The 14,458-nt window shown below is 35.8% G+C and overlaps 1 protein-coding gene across 3 annotated transcripts in view; it reads right to left on the bottom strand.

Annotated features, from left to right (window-relative positions):
* The window catches only part of METTL15 (methyltransferase 15, mitochondrial 12S rRNA N4-cytidine), a 191,744-nt gene extending 177,471 nt beyond the window's left edge, over positions 1-14,273 (bottom strand). Inside the window, exons 1-2 of one of the 3 annotated variants that reach the window (XM_058546180.1) lie at positions 14,114-14,273; positions 10,835-11,121 (exon numbers count right to left, since the gene is read on the bottom strand). In XM_058546180.1, coding sequence (XP_058402163.1) covers positions 10,835-11,104 — 270 coding nt within the window. In that variant the 5' untranslated portion in view covers positions 11,105-11,121; positions 14,114-14,273. Of the gene's footprint in view, positions 1-10,834; positions 11,122-13,862; positions 14,091-14,113 lie in introns of those variants that run through there. The other 2 variants (XM_058546179.1, XM_058546178.1) reach the window with 2 other exon arrangements.
* Positions 14,274-14,458: the final 185 nt, after the last annotated feature.

Raw genomic sequence — 14,458 nt, 5'->3', positions numbered from 1 at the left:
TTATAATCAAAAATGTTTGATAAGAAAAAAATTTTATTAAATGATCAAATATAAGAATTTAATATTTGTCTAATTGTTTTGTGTTTACAGTACTCCCCCCCTTATCCTTGGAGATGGGGTCCAAGACCCTCAGTGGATGCCTGAAACCGCAGATAGTACTGAAACCTATATACACGATGTTTTCCTATACATACATACCTATGATAAAGTTTAATTTATAAATTAGGCACAGTAAGAGATTAACAACGCAACTAACAATAAAATAGAATAATTATCACAATATACTGTAATAAAAGTTAACGTAGATCTTAGCAACCTTAGCATACTTTTTTTTTCCTTATTAAGTCCAGAATTTTCACCTTTTCACTTAAAGGAAGCACTTTATACTTCGCTTTGGCATATCTGAATTGCCAGCATCACTATTCTTGTGCCTTGGGGCCATTATGAAGTAAAACAAGGGTTCCTTGAACACAAGCCCTGAGACAAGACAACAGTCGATATGATAACTGAGACAGCTACTACGTGACTAATGGGCAAGCAGTGTACACAGCTCAGATCAGCTGGACAAAGGGATGAGTCATGTCCCAGGCAGGATGGAGCAGGTTGGTGCAGGATTTCATCATGCTACTCAGAACAGGGGGCAATTTAAAATTTATGAGTTGTTTCTTTCTGGTATTTTCCATTTAATATTTTTGGACTGCAGTTGATGGCAGGTAACTGAAACCTCAGATAAGGGGGAACTGCTATACTACTGCTGACTCGCTGAAAGATCTCATAACTTAACAATGGTATGTAAAATGTTCATCACACCACCAGGTAGTGCAGGCCTCTTATAAATGCTACTAACAGCCCAGATAACAAAATAAATGTCACTAAAATATTGTCTATAATAAACACAGAGCTAATCATGAAATACAATACTAATAGGATTTTTAAATATAGATATACTTTAGAAGTATACATTAAAAAATCTGTAAGAAATATAGAATCTGCAACAGTAAAATAAAGAAGCAACAATATTCATTTTAATTGAATGCTCTCATGTAATTATAAAACAATCATCTACCTCTAGAAACCATAAAGTAATATAAAAAGAATTGTTTTTAAACTTGTGTTTTTTAAAAAAAATTTTTCTTGTGCTAAAATACCCATAATATAAAACTTACCATTTTAACCATTTTTAAGTATACCTTTCAATGGTAGGTATTAAATACATTGATAATGTTGTGTAACTATCACCACCATCCCTCTACATAACTCACTTACCCTTGTCAAATTAAAACTCTATACCAATTAAACAAAAACTTCTCATTCCCCTCTCCGCCTAGCCCTTAGCAACCACCATTCCACTTTCTGTCTCTATGATTTTGACTACACTAAATACCTCATGTAAGTGGAATCATATAGTATATGTCTTTTTGTGACTGGCTTATTTCACTTAGCAAAACATCTTCGAAGTTCATCCATGCTACAGCATATTGCAGAATTTCCTTCCTTTTAAAGGCTGAATAACACTCCATTGTACGTATATAACACATTTTGTTTATCCATTCAGCCAACACTTAGGTTAATTTCACATTTTAGCTGTTGTACATAATGCTGTTATGAACATGCGTATACAAATATTGCTTTGAGACCCCTCTTTCAATTCTTTTGAGTACATACCCAAAAGTGGAATTGCTGGATCATATGGTAATTCTATTTTTAAGTTTTTGAGGAACCACCATACTGTTTTCCACAGCAGCTATACCATTTTACATTCCCACCAACTGTGCACAAGGGTTCCAATTTCTCCACATCTTCACCAACACTTGTTGTTTTCTGTGTTTTTGATAGTAGCCATCCTAATAGGTGTGAGGTGGTATCTCATTGTAGTTTTGATTTGCATTTCCCTAATGATTAGTGATGTTGAGCATCTTTTCATGTGCTTATTGGCCATTCATGTATCTTCTTTGGAGAAATGTCTGTTCAAGTCCTATGCCCATTTTTGAATCAAGTTGCTTGTTTTTTGTTGTTGAGTTTTAAAAGTTCTCTATATATTCTGGATATTAGACACTTATCAGATATGACTTGTAAATATTTTCTCCCATTCTGTGGGTTGCCTTTTTACTCTGTGATAGTGTCTTTTGATGCACAAATTTTTAACATTTTCATGAAGTATAATTTGTCTATTTTTTCTTTTGCTACCAACGCCTTTGGTGTTATATCCATAAAAATCATCACCAAATCCAATTTTGTGAAGCTTTTGTCCTATGTTTTCTTCTAAGAGTTTTATAGTTTTAGGTGTTATATTTAGGTCTTGGATCCATTTTGAGTTAATTTTTGTATATGGTGTTAGGTAAGGGTCCAACTTCATTCTTTTGTATGTGGATATGAAGTTTTTCCAACACCAATTATTGAAAAGACTGTCCTTTCCCCATTGAATGGTCTTGGCACCCTTGTCAAAAATCATTTGACTATATATGTGAGGGTTTAATTGTGGGCTCTCTATTCTATTCCATTGGTTTATATGTCTGACTTTATACCAGCACCACACTGCTTTGATTACTGTAGCCTTGAAATCAGGAATTATGAGTCTGTCAGGTTTGTTCTTCTTTTTAAAAGATTGTTTTGACAATTTGGGGGTCTCTTGAGATTCTATATAAATTTTAGGATGGTTTTTTCTATTTCTGCAAAAAAACATCATTGGAATTTTGATATGGATTGCATTGAATCTGCAGATCACTTTGGGTAGCACTGACATTTTAACAATATTAAGTACTCTAATCCATGAACATGTGTTTCATTTTTTTATGTCTTCTTTAATTTTTTTCAGTAACGTTTTGTAGCTTCCATTGTACAAGTCTTTCACCTCCTTGGTTAAGTTAATTCCTAAGCATTTTACTCTTTTTGATGCTATAGTAAATGGCATTGTTTTCATAATATCCTTTTCAGGTTGTTGATTGTTTGCATATAGTAATTTTTGTGTGTTGACTTTGTATCCTGCTACTTTAGTGAATTCACTTATTTGTTATAATAGCTTTTGTGTGTGTGTGTGGAATCTATAGGGTTTTCTAAGTATAAGATCATATCAGCAGCAAACAGAGATAATTTTACTTCTTCCTTTCCAACTTGGGTGACTTTTCTTTCTTTTTCTTGCCTAATTGCTCTGACTAGAACTTCCATTACTATGCTGAATAGAAGTGATGAAAGTGGGCATCCTTGACTTGTTCCTAATCTTAAAGGATACACTTTTGGTCTTTCACCATTGAGTATGATGTTCACTGTGGGTTTTCCATATAAGACTTTTATTAAGTTGAGGTAGTTTCCTTCTATTCCAGTTGAGCATTTTTATCATGAAAGGATGTTGAATTTTGTCAAATGCTTTTTCTATATCAATTGAGATGACCATGCATTTTTTTCTCTTTCATTTTCTTGTTGTAATGTATTACCTTGATCAATTTTTGTATGCTGAACCATCCTTGCATTCCAGGAATGAATATCACTTGTTCATGGTGTATAATCCTTTTAATATGCTGCTGAATTCTGTTTGCTAGTATTTTGTTGAGGATTTTTGCATCAATGTTTATAAGGGAATTGGTATGTAGTTTTCTTCTCTTGTAGTGTCTTTGTCTGGCTATGGTAGCAAGGTAATGCTGGCCTCATAGAATTAATTAGGAAATATTTTCTCCTCTTCAGTTTTTTTGAAAAGTCTGAGAAGGGATGGTTTAATTCTTCTTTAAATGTTTGGTAGAATTTACCAGCAAAGCCATCAGGTCCAGGGCTTTTCTTTGTCATATTTTTGATTACTGATTCAATCTCCTTAGTAGTTATAGGTCTATTCAGATTTTCTATTTCTTTGTGATTTAGTCTTGGTAGGTTTTGTGTTTCTAGGAATTTGTCCATTTTATCTAGGTTATCCAATTTGCTGGCATATAACTGTTTATAGTACTCTCATACTATCCTTTCTATTTCTATAGAATTGGTAGTAATGTCCCCATTTTCAAGTTAGTAATTTAAGTTTTCTCTCCTTTTTTCTTAGTCTATCTAGCTAAGATTGTTGATCTTAGCTAACTTTGTGGATCCCTTCAATTGGGTTTCATTGATTTTCGCTACTCTTTCTCTATTTTCTAGTTCATTTATCTCTGCTGTAATCTTTATGATTTCTTTTCCTCTGCTACCTTTGGGTTTAGTTTGATTTTCTTTTTCTGGTTCCTTAAGTTGTAAAGCTAGGTTGCTGATTTGAGATCTTTTTTGTTTTTTAATTTAAGTGTTTACAGCTATAAATTTCTTCCTTAGTACTGCTTTTATTGCGTGCCATACGTTTTGGTATGTTGTGTGTCTGTTTTCATTTGTCTGTAAGTATTTTCTAATTTCCCTTGTGATTTCTTTTTTGTGTGTGTGTGAGATCAGCTCTGTGCTAACATCTGACAATCATCTTTTTTTTTTTTTTTTTTGCTGAGGAAGACTGGCCCTGGGCTAACATCTGTGCCCATCTTCCTCCACTTTATATGGGGACGCCACCACAGCATGGCTTGCCAAGCAGTGTGTTGGTGCGTGCCCAGGATCCGAACAGGCGAACTCCGGGCCACCACCGCGGAGCGTGCGCACTTAACCACTTGCGCCACTGGGTCGGCCCCCCTTGTGATTTCTTCTTTGATCCATTTGTTGTTTAGGAGTGTATAGTTTAATTTCCACAAATTTATGAATTTTCCAGTTTTCATTCTGTTATTGACTTCTAACTTTAACCCATTAGAATGGGTCAGAGAAGATACCTAGTATGATGTCTATCTTTTAAAATCTATTGAGACTTAACTTTTGACCTGACCTATGCTCTCTCCTGGAAAATGTCCCACATGCTGTTGTAGTTGGGTAGAATCTTCAATTAATATATTTATTACTATATAATTCCCTTTCTGATTTAATTAAAAATTCTCTTACCACCTCTATTTAATTAAAAATTAAGCTGAAATTCCAGGAAGACTGTTTAAAAAAAAAAAAAAACTATTACTTACATTTTATAATTATTTACCTGTGTGAATCCAAATTGTGCAAAAAAAAGGAGACTGATGTTGATTTCAAAGTTTTGCATTCAGCAAAATGCCTCCTAGTTGTTTAACAAGTAAAGTATATAAACAAATTTATACTATACATCACTGTTTTTATCTGTTTTGTATTTGGGATGGATTGTTCATGAGAGAGACAAAAAAAACAATTCTACTGTTAAAAAATGTATGAAAAACAACATTCTATGGGTACACCATAGTACATTCCAGAATGGAGAAACATAAAACACAGGTCTTAACTAGGAAATGTCAAATGAGCTAAGGGAAAAACCCTTCAGGCTGTACCAATTTTCAGAATTCTCAGGCAAAATTTTTTGCATTGTATAATTCACAGATATCTAATGGCATCAATTATGAGAGTCATATCCGGTGTTGTTCACACCTGTTGCAAAGAGCCAACTGTATATATTTCTTCCTAACGCTACATTCAACAACATCAGGTTGGTAGCTTGAAATGGGCCATGATAGGACTATGTATATCATGAAAATCTACAAACAAAATTAATCAGGGTTTTTGTTTTTTTAAATCCACACCCCAGCCCAACCCTGAGACCAGGTGTTAAATATTTACCAGTACAACACTTGAAATATCACACTCCAGAAGGTATTTTGATATAAAGGATACTTAACTAGCCACATGATTTTTTAAGTCAAAAACATTTTTCAAATAAACAACGGTAAAATGCAATGTAAAATAAAAATTTGCTTCAAAGAAACCTATATTTTAAAAAATAAGGGAGAGGAAACACTACATCTTGATAGCTTCCATTCCATCTGGAATTTTAATAAGTCTTTCTTGAAAAAGAAAAACAAGGCATCTCACAACAGGTACTGTGGCATTGGTCCTGTCTCTTCAAAAAGTTTCTAACTTTTTCAGTAATTCAAGGTCAAATAAAATAAATTAAGCTCCTCCTGTCTATAATCCATCAGCCTTCAATATTTAGAAAGAGCAAACATATAGTCTCAGGATTTTCTCTTTGATATTTACTCTTCATTAAATATTATAAAGATTTTCAAGTAAAACAAGTGAAATACTGCTATTGATCTTAAGAAAAATCCATTATATGGAGCATAATGAATTTTTTTATAAAGAAAATTATCATATTTGGTACCACGACAACTTTAGGTAAATCTAGTAATTATGAAATTAATATTAAATGTTAGAATATCAAAATAGATAACTTATTTGGAATATTTATAAACTCAATCTTACTACCTTAGCCTGATATTTATCATAATCTATTTTGCATCAGTTTAGATACAGCTCATTTTTTCAGCCCTAGTATCTGTTCCTTTCCCAAGTTTCTCCAGTTACTTCACCAGACTGGGCCTGCCACACGGAGGCTGGAACCATATAAACGTCTCGAGCCCCAGAACTACCTCAGTACCCAAGAAACATTCCTTTTATTGGTGCCTCACATCTGTCCTCCACTTTACTTTGACCTTTATTCATTCACTGAAAAATCATTACATGGGCCGGCCCCGTGGCTTAGCGGTTAAGTGCGCTTGCTCCGCTGCTGGCGGCCGGGGTTCGGGTCCCAGGCACGCACCAACGCACCACTTCTCTGGCCATGCTGAGGCCGCATCCCACATACAGCAACTAGAAGGATGTGCAGCTATGACATACAACTGTCTACTGGGGCTTTGGGGGAAAAATTAAATAAATAAATAAAATTATAAAAAAAAAAAATCATTACAAACCCACCATGTTGTAGGCCTTGTGCTAGGCATTGGAGATACAATGGTAAACAAGATAAACATGTGCACGACTTCATGGAGGGCAGTCTGCTAGCAGAGCTGTCCATTGAACAAATAATCTCATTAAAAAATTATAATTATAAATTATTGTAGGTGCTATGAAAGAAAAGTATATGACTCCACGAATGTATAACAAGGAGACCTGCCTCCTCTGCAGGCTGAGAAAAAGCTTCCCTGAGAAAGTGAAATTTGACTCAGGACCTAAAGGATGGTGATAAGGAGTGTTTCAGGCAGAGGAAATGGTACTTTTTCAGCTCGAGTTCCAGACATGTTGGTTCCACCTTTGCTGGAACTTTTATTTCCACCTTTGCTGTCTCCTGGAATTTTTCTCCTGAATTTTATTGTATCTAGCTACCAATGCTGACACTTCCTATCCCCATAATACTAATAGCTAATGTTTATTGAGCTCATACTACTCGGAATATATCACTCTAAGCAATTTGCATATGTGAACTCATCTAATCCTCAAAGTGACTATATGAGGTAGGTTACATTTCCTCATTTTACAGATGAGGAATCTGAGGCATAGCCATGATAAGTTACTTGTCCAAAGTTACACAGCTATTGCTACTAGTCCTTGCACGTCCATCACCTCCCTCATAACTTACCTCTCTTCTAGAAATCCCAAGGCACCAAGCTAAATTAGCACTACTATTGGGCAAAGAATACTCAGTCTCCTATATCCTCCAAACTGCTACCATCTTCAACCAGGAAGGATCATGCTGATCTTCTCCAGTTTTCAGAAATTAGGAATGAAAACTTGACCAAGGTAGCCTACATTAAAAGATCTCTAGGAGCAAGAAAAATGTTTTTAGACTAAGTAATACATTTTTACAACAAGTCATTCATTCAGAATATGAAATAATGAAAACCAGGCAAGGAGAAAGAATTATAATTTATTTAACTCCTTCTGCACCTTCCAAGCGAGAGGAAGATAAGAGGATTTTTTTTCTTTTAATTCAAACTTGTAAATATCTTGCTTGTATTTATAAAACTAAATTACTATGCAGTAAATTGGCTATGACACAGAAGAAATTCCCAAAATCAATTATTTTCTTTAGCTAAGCACTTTTTAAATATTAAAGAAAAGGAAATAACTATTAAATGACCAAAGCCTTATATTTTTTAAGGTTCCTGTTATGATCAAATTTTCATTTATAAATTCACCATCGAGGGTGATGTGAAAAACAGTAATTAAGTTGGTGATTGATAAAAGTGAGAGTATGACTCATAGTTTGCAAAAGAAAATGAATTTGGGGAAAAGGCTCAGGAAGAAAAGAAGCAAATAATGGATTCTGGAAGAAATGAAGACCTTTCCTGTCCAAGGACTGTCATCAGTTCTTTATTACTTGAAGATTAAGGGAATAGTGAATAAGGCTGTCTGCCAGACAGCAGAAAAGGTAAGAAATAACATTATCTCTAAGTATACCTCACATGAAAGTTCTCAGAAATAACATTCATAAAATTAAACTTTCTATAAAAAGTTACTAGAAAACCTAACTCAAATCAGAACAATGGAAATGTCAAAATAAACCAACATTACATTTGTCAGGAACTCGAACAGAATGAAACAGCACAGCAGGTCAGGTTGTAGAATCGTCTAATTTTATTCCACTGGTTTTTTAAAAAAGGTAGATCCAATACTGATTTAGTAGGAGACTTACTGGGGTTTGTTTTTGTTTGGTTGTTTTTCACTTATGGATTAGTGCAAAATAAATATTTGGTTTTTGCTACTAGTGTTCAGCAAATTTATACAATGAGCTTTCGTTTCTGGTTCCAGAGGTCAAATTCAAGCCATTGAATTCAGTTCCACTTTCTAACTAACTGCCCCTCCCCTCTTCTACATATATCTCAAATATAATATACACATTTATATAAACTTTCTTAAACTCACATTTAAGTATGGATATTAATTGCTATCCCTGCATTATGAATCTTTAAAGAAAATGAAGAGAATAAATACATTTTGATAAAGTTGTATTTAACAGGAAGTTTTATCCAATTTAATTTTTTAATTTACATTTTCATGTTTACTTTGGAGTCCCTATTATGTGACAGCACTGAGGTAGATGCTTTATACACATAATCTCATTTAAGAATACTGGGTTTATTTTGTTATATATATACTGCCTAAGGATAAGGTAAAGAGAATATTTTTATGGTGAATCAACCTAAGTCATATCACTGATGGCTTTTATATGAGCAACATCTAGCATACTTTATACATGTAGCTTAGAACTTAGTTCATGAAAACTGTCTGATCCAACTTGAAGAAGTCTCAAAAAAAACAATTAAGAGCTATGTACATGTGTGTGTATGTGTGTGTGTGTGTATGCGCACACATGTATGCCAGACAATGGATTCAAACCTAGGCAGTCCAGTTATAGAATCTTTACTCTTAACCACTAAATCACTAAATGATGGAAAAAGAAGCAAGGTGTAACTTTTAAAATGAAAATAACTGATTTAGGTAATAATAGTAGCTTCTAGAATAAGAAATCATATTTCTAAACTCAGTAGCAGCATTAAGTTATTAACAGACAATTGAAGAAAATTTACTACTGTAAAATTTCCTTTGTAAATGTGCTTAATTTTCAGAAAGTTTCTAGCTTTTTCTTTTAGGATATTATATCACCTAACATTTTTGTGATCTCTTTACAGATTTTAAAGCATTTTCATATCTAAGACCTTATATAATCCTGCCAGCAACACTACAAAAAAGGCAGGTGTGATGGTTAATTTTACGTGTCAACTTAGCTGGGCGATGGTGCCCAGATACTTGGTCAAACGTTATTCTGGATGTTTCTGTGAAGGTATTTTTCGGATGAGACTAACATTTAAATTGCTGGACTGAGTAAAGCAGATTACCTTCCATAATGTGGGTGGGCCTCATCCAATCAGTGGAAAGCCTTAATAGAACAAAGACAGACCTCCATGGAACAAAAAGGAATTCTGCCAGCAGACTGCCTTTGGACTCAAACTGCAACTCTTACCTGGGTCTCCAGCCTGCCAGCCTACTCTGCAGATTTTGGACTTAACCAACCCTCTATAAACACAAGAGTCAATTCACTAAAATCAATCAATCAATCAATCAATCAATCACTGTCTCTGTCTCTGTCTGTATCTCCCCATACACACACACACACACACACACACACACACACATATCCTATTGGTCCTGTTTCTCTGGAGAACTCTGAATAAGACAGCAACGTAGCTGAAAACTAAGTCTAAGGAAACAGGGAGTACGAATTCAGATCCATACCTTTGTCTCCAGTCATTCCCGAAAAGATACTAAAATTCTCAAGAAGCTATACTACAATTCAGTTTTCACACCCTAACCAGTTAGCCAGTGTAATGCTCTTCTTTTAAACCTGCTATTTGATAAAACTAATCAACTCTGGTAAAGAGTTCGGCAGATCCTCAAAAAGTGAAGCATAGAATTACCATATGATCCAGCAATTCCACTCCTGGGTATATACCCGAGAAGTGAAAACATATGTCCACACAAAAATTTGTACATAAATGTTCATAGCAGCATTATTCCCAGTAGCCAAAAAGTGTAAACATAAATGCCATCAATTGATAAATGGATTTAAAAAAATGTGGCAAATCCATACAACGGAGTGATTCAGGGATAAAAAAAAAAATGAAGTACAGATACATGCTACAACATGGATGAATCCTGAAAACATGCTAAGTAAAAGAAAACAGACACAAAAGGCCACATATTGTATGAATCCATTTATATGAAATGTCCAGACTAGGCAAATCCACACAAACAAAGAATAGATTAGTGGTTGTCAGGGTCAAGGCAAAAGGGGCCAATGGGGAGTGAATGAATGCTAATGGGTATAGAGTTTCCTATTGGGGTGATGAAAATCTTCCTGAATTAGATAGTGGTGATGACTGCATAACTTTGTAAATATAGTAAAAACCACTGAATTGTACACTCTAAAATTATGACTATTAAGATAAGCAAATTATATTTCAAATAAAAAAGTGTAAAAAATAAAAACTAATCAACTTACCTGTCCTTTTTGTGGTGCCAAACAACGAACAACTTCATCCACCATTACTGGAACATGTAATTTAGTCATGGCTTCAGAATTTCTGTCTTGAGATTTGTGTAACTCCTGAGCTCCAGTTTGATCTGTTTGCTCCTGGGCTTCATAGTCATTATATCTTTCTGCTGTAGCATGTATTTTTTTTGGCCAGACACCTAAACTAAATATGCGAGATTCCAACCAGCATGAAAGAAATTCTTTATAGATTCTAGAAAAATACGGGTATCGAAGCATTCTGTAGGTCAACAAATCTAGAAAAAAAATTAAAAATATCAAGATTGTTGGATTTTTAAAAAGACTGTTATAATACTTGGGAGAAAGCAAATTAATATGCAATATTTAGCACAGAAAAAAATATGTAAGACTTATCACCTCAAACAAGTGATGGTGACTAACCTCCTTAAGCAAAGAAGGAACCCAAGACAACACCAGAAATGATCTGAAAATATAACTTTTTAGTGTAGCCTGACAAGCTCCAAGACCATCAGTGTTTTAACCATCAGAGATGTAAAAATTGATTATTTAGATATTTTTCTGAAATGCACTTTTTTTGAATTTTAATTAAGTCTAAAGAATGGGTTCAATGCATTAGAACTGTTTATTTGAAAAAGCTATGTGGGTGACTGAAGGGATTATAAATATTATCCTATTTGAGGTTCAGGTGGTCTTTTATTTCAAGCTCTTCTATTTGTTTTTCTCATAATGCTAAATCTTCATCTTCACTTTAATTGTTTGAGAAACTATCCCTGGGAAAGACTAGGCACGTACAGCCAAAAAGAAAAGGAAGTGATCAGTCTGCGAAAACCGTGCAGTCTTGTCATGGATATTCTCTGATGAGATCATCTCACCATGGCCTATAGATCAATGAAGTATATATCAATTTAAACTATAACTTTAGAAACACTCAACTGAGCACACGTTGGCATTTTATATCCACCTTTGTTTTAATTGTCTGTCCCCTGCCCCCCAAAACAAGCAAATAAATAACTGATGCATTCTTTCATTTTCTCATACTTGTTCAATTTTATTCTATAATCTGTAACTCTTTAAAATGCAGAGGAAAAAATAATGTAAATATATTAACAGAAGACTTTTTGAAAATATTATGCTTTTTACCCAATTGTTCGCAAGCAACATTTTTGATACTACTACAGTAAATACTGAGTTAACACTACTCCCTCTTCCTCATGGATTAAGAGTTATTTAAGAGTAAGATCTACACTTTTATATCCACAAAATCAGATGCACACTAGGTGCTTAATAAGTGTTTTCTGGAAAAAAAAAAAAATGAATGGATCGATAAATTCCAGATTCTACAGAATTAACATTTTTATCAAAATTTGCTTTAGGAAATTTCAAGTGTCTGACTGACCCTATCAAAAACAACATTCTCAAAATACTTCAAGAAACATAATAACTCACGCTTACATATGCCTTCCCTTCCTTTTCCAATAGAAAATGAAGCACACTGTTGAAACGTTGGTCATATGTAATGACTAGAAAAGAAATACCAATATATATATTTGATATTATATAAATATAACATCAAGATGTTACCTTGAGGATAATATTTCATCTTTACCAAAGACATGATCCACAGAATTTATGCAGCAAATGTGACACAGGAAAAATATGGCAAAAAAAAAGTAGACTGGAAATGAGTGTTTTAAGTAAAATTTTGGATTTAAGCAGTGACAAAGTAGCCAAATCATTAATTATCCCTTATGTTTTCCAGAAAGCTTATACAAAGTCAACCCAAGTACCCTCTAACTTAGTGTTTCTAATATTTTTCAAAATAAAAGTTAACATTTATTAAGCACTTACTAAGTACCACTTACTATTCTAAGCACACTACATGTACTAACTCATTCAATCCTTACCCTAACTCTTAGAGCTAGGTACTATTATTATTTCCACTTTACAGATGAGGAAAACAGAGAAGTAATTTGCCAAAAGGTCACATGGCTAAAGAGTCATAAAGCTAGAACTGTAACTCCAGCATTCTACCCCCAGAGCCTGCCATCTTAACCTCTATGCTATAAACACAGACCGCTGACTCTATTTAATGCACTCATGTAACTGGATGGTACTTCAATTACATTGACTACGTATTTGTGGTATTTCATGAATTAGATTCTTTCTTTTTTTAAGGAGCCAATATCCTATTGCTTTGTCCTACTCCACTCTGAAATACAGTATACTGTGGGGTACCCAACAGAGGACATACAATGTATAGGTCTAAATACTGGAATCTGGAGGATTTAAACAAGCTACACTGTATGTCCAGATTTTGATAATTTTTTTAAAAAACAAGTGAACAAAAAACCCCCATCGATTCCAATACAGGCAACAGAACCACACAGGAAAAAGCAAGTAGGATAGATAGAAAAAATGCTTGTTTTGCCCCCATTTAATTCTTTTCCGCATTCACTTTCTATGTATTTACTCAACTATACAGGTGCAAAGCCTGAAGATTTTATTATGCACTAATTGGCTACTAATGTGGATCAACATAGAGAAAGGGGTTCAATAATTAAATTTCCTTTTTGGTTGCTTCCTTGAATACCTCCCTAAAAACGGAAGGGGGCCAGCTCTACAGGGAGTTCCTTCCCTCTCGCCTGCAGCCCACTCTCCTACCGGACAACCAGAGCACCCCTGTAGGCTAAGAACCAGCCACCCTAAACGACGTGGGATGGTTTCAGGGCCTTCTGTCCCAGGGAGCAGCAGGGAGTCGGGAAACCCGGCCTCTAGAGCCAACTCCGTGGGGTCCTAGGTAAGTTGTTCAACTGTTCTCTGCCAGCAGAGTCCAGTCTCAACTGCCGAGACCACAGAATTGGCCCGGTTACTCTTTCAACCATGGGGACACAAAGGCCAGCGATGCACCCTTGAAAACGACTTCCTCAACGGCGCTGCCCATCACCAGCACTGCCGCCAGCTCTCCCTGCAGAGAAAACCCGCGCGGAAACGTCATGGCTACGGCCAAAATCCCGACCCGCAGGCTGGCGCCCGAACGCGGAGGGCGCGAGAAGCTTCTCGCGGACAGAGGAGGATGCACCCCTTCGCCTCAGATTTACACTCCGTCGAAGGAAAACTGTTCAGAAACTCCTGAACTCAGGGTGAACGAGCGTGCAGGACAGGGGGCGTGTGCTCCCTCTGCCGAGGCGAGTCCAGCGACCCCGGAACTCCCCCGAAGCCTGGGGTGGGCTCCACGGGAGCTCCCGGCCTCGGCCACCAGCTCCTCACCTGAGGTGCGGAAATGTCTCAGTCGGCCTCTGACTCGGGCCGGCGACGACCAACGCGGCGCCGGAGAACCTGAAATTGCCGCACGTCTAGGTCGCAGCCCTGGGGGAAACGCGCAAGGACGGACACATCGGCCCACGTCCGCCCCAGCAACCGAGTCCCTCTGCCTTTCGTTCCGCTGCTCGCGTCCCCCGGCTGCCACAGGGTCGTCAGGCGCTGGGGGTGCCAAACGGTGTTCCTGGGGCACAGGGGTAAATAAGACCCTACCATAGCCAGGTTTAAATTCACTTTTACTTTTTTTTTAATGTCTGATACAACTTGAGTCTAACTTTCCATTTTATCCTTATC

Source organism: Diceros bicornis, chromosome 7 (assembly GCF_020826845.1).
Source record: "Diceros bicornis minor isolate mBicDic1 chromosome 7, mDicBic1.mat.cur, whole genome shotgun sequence".
In the NCBI taxonomy this organism is placed as follows: domain Eukaryota; kingdom Metazoa; phylum Chordata; class Mammalia; order Perissodactyla; family Rhinocerotidae; genus Diceros; species Diceros bicornis.
The sequence above is the reverse complement of the archived record's forward strand: the minus strand, read 5'-3'. Positions and strand labels throughout refer to the sequence as shown.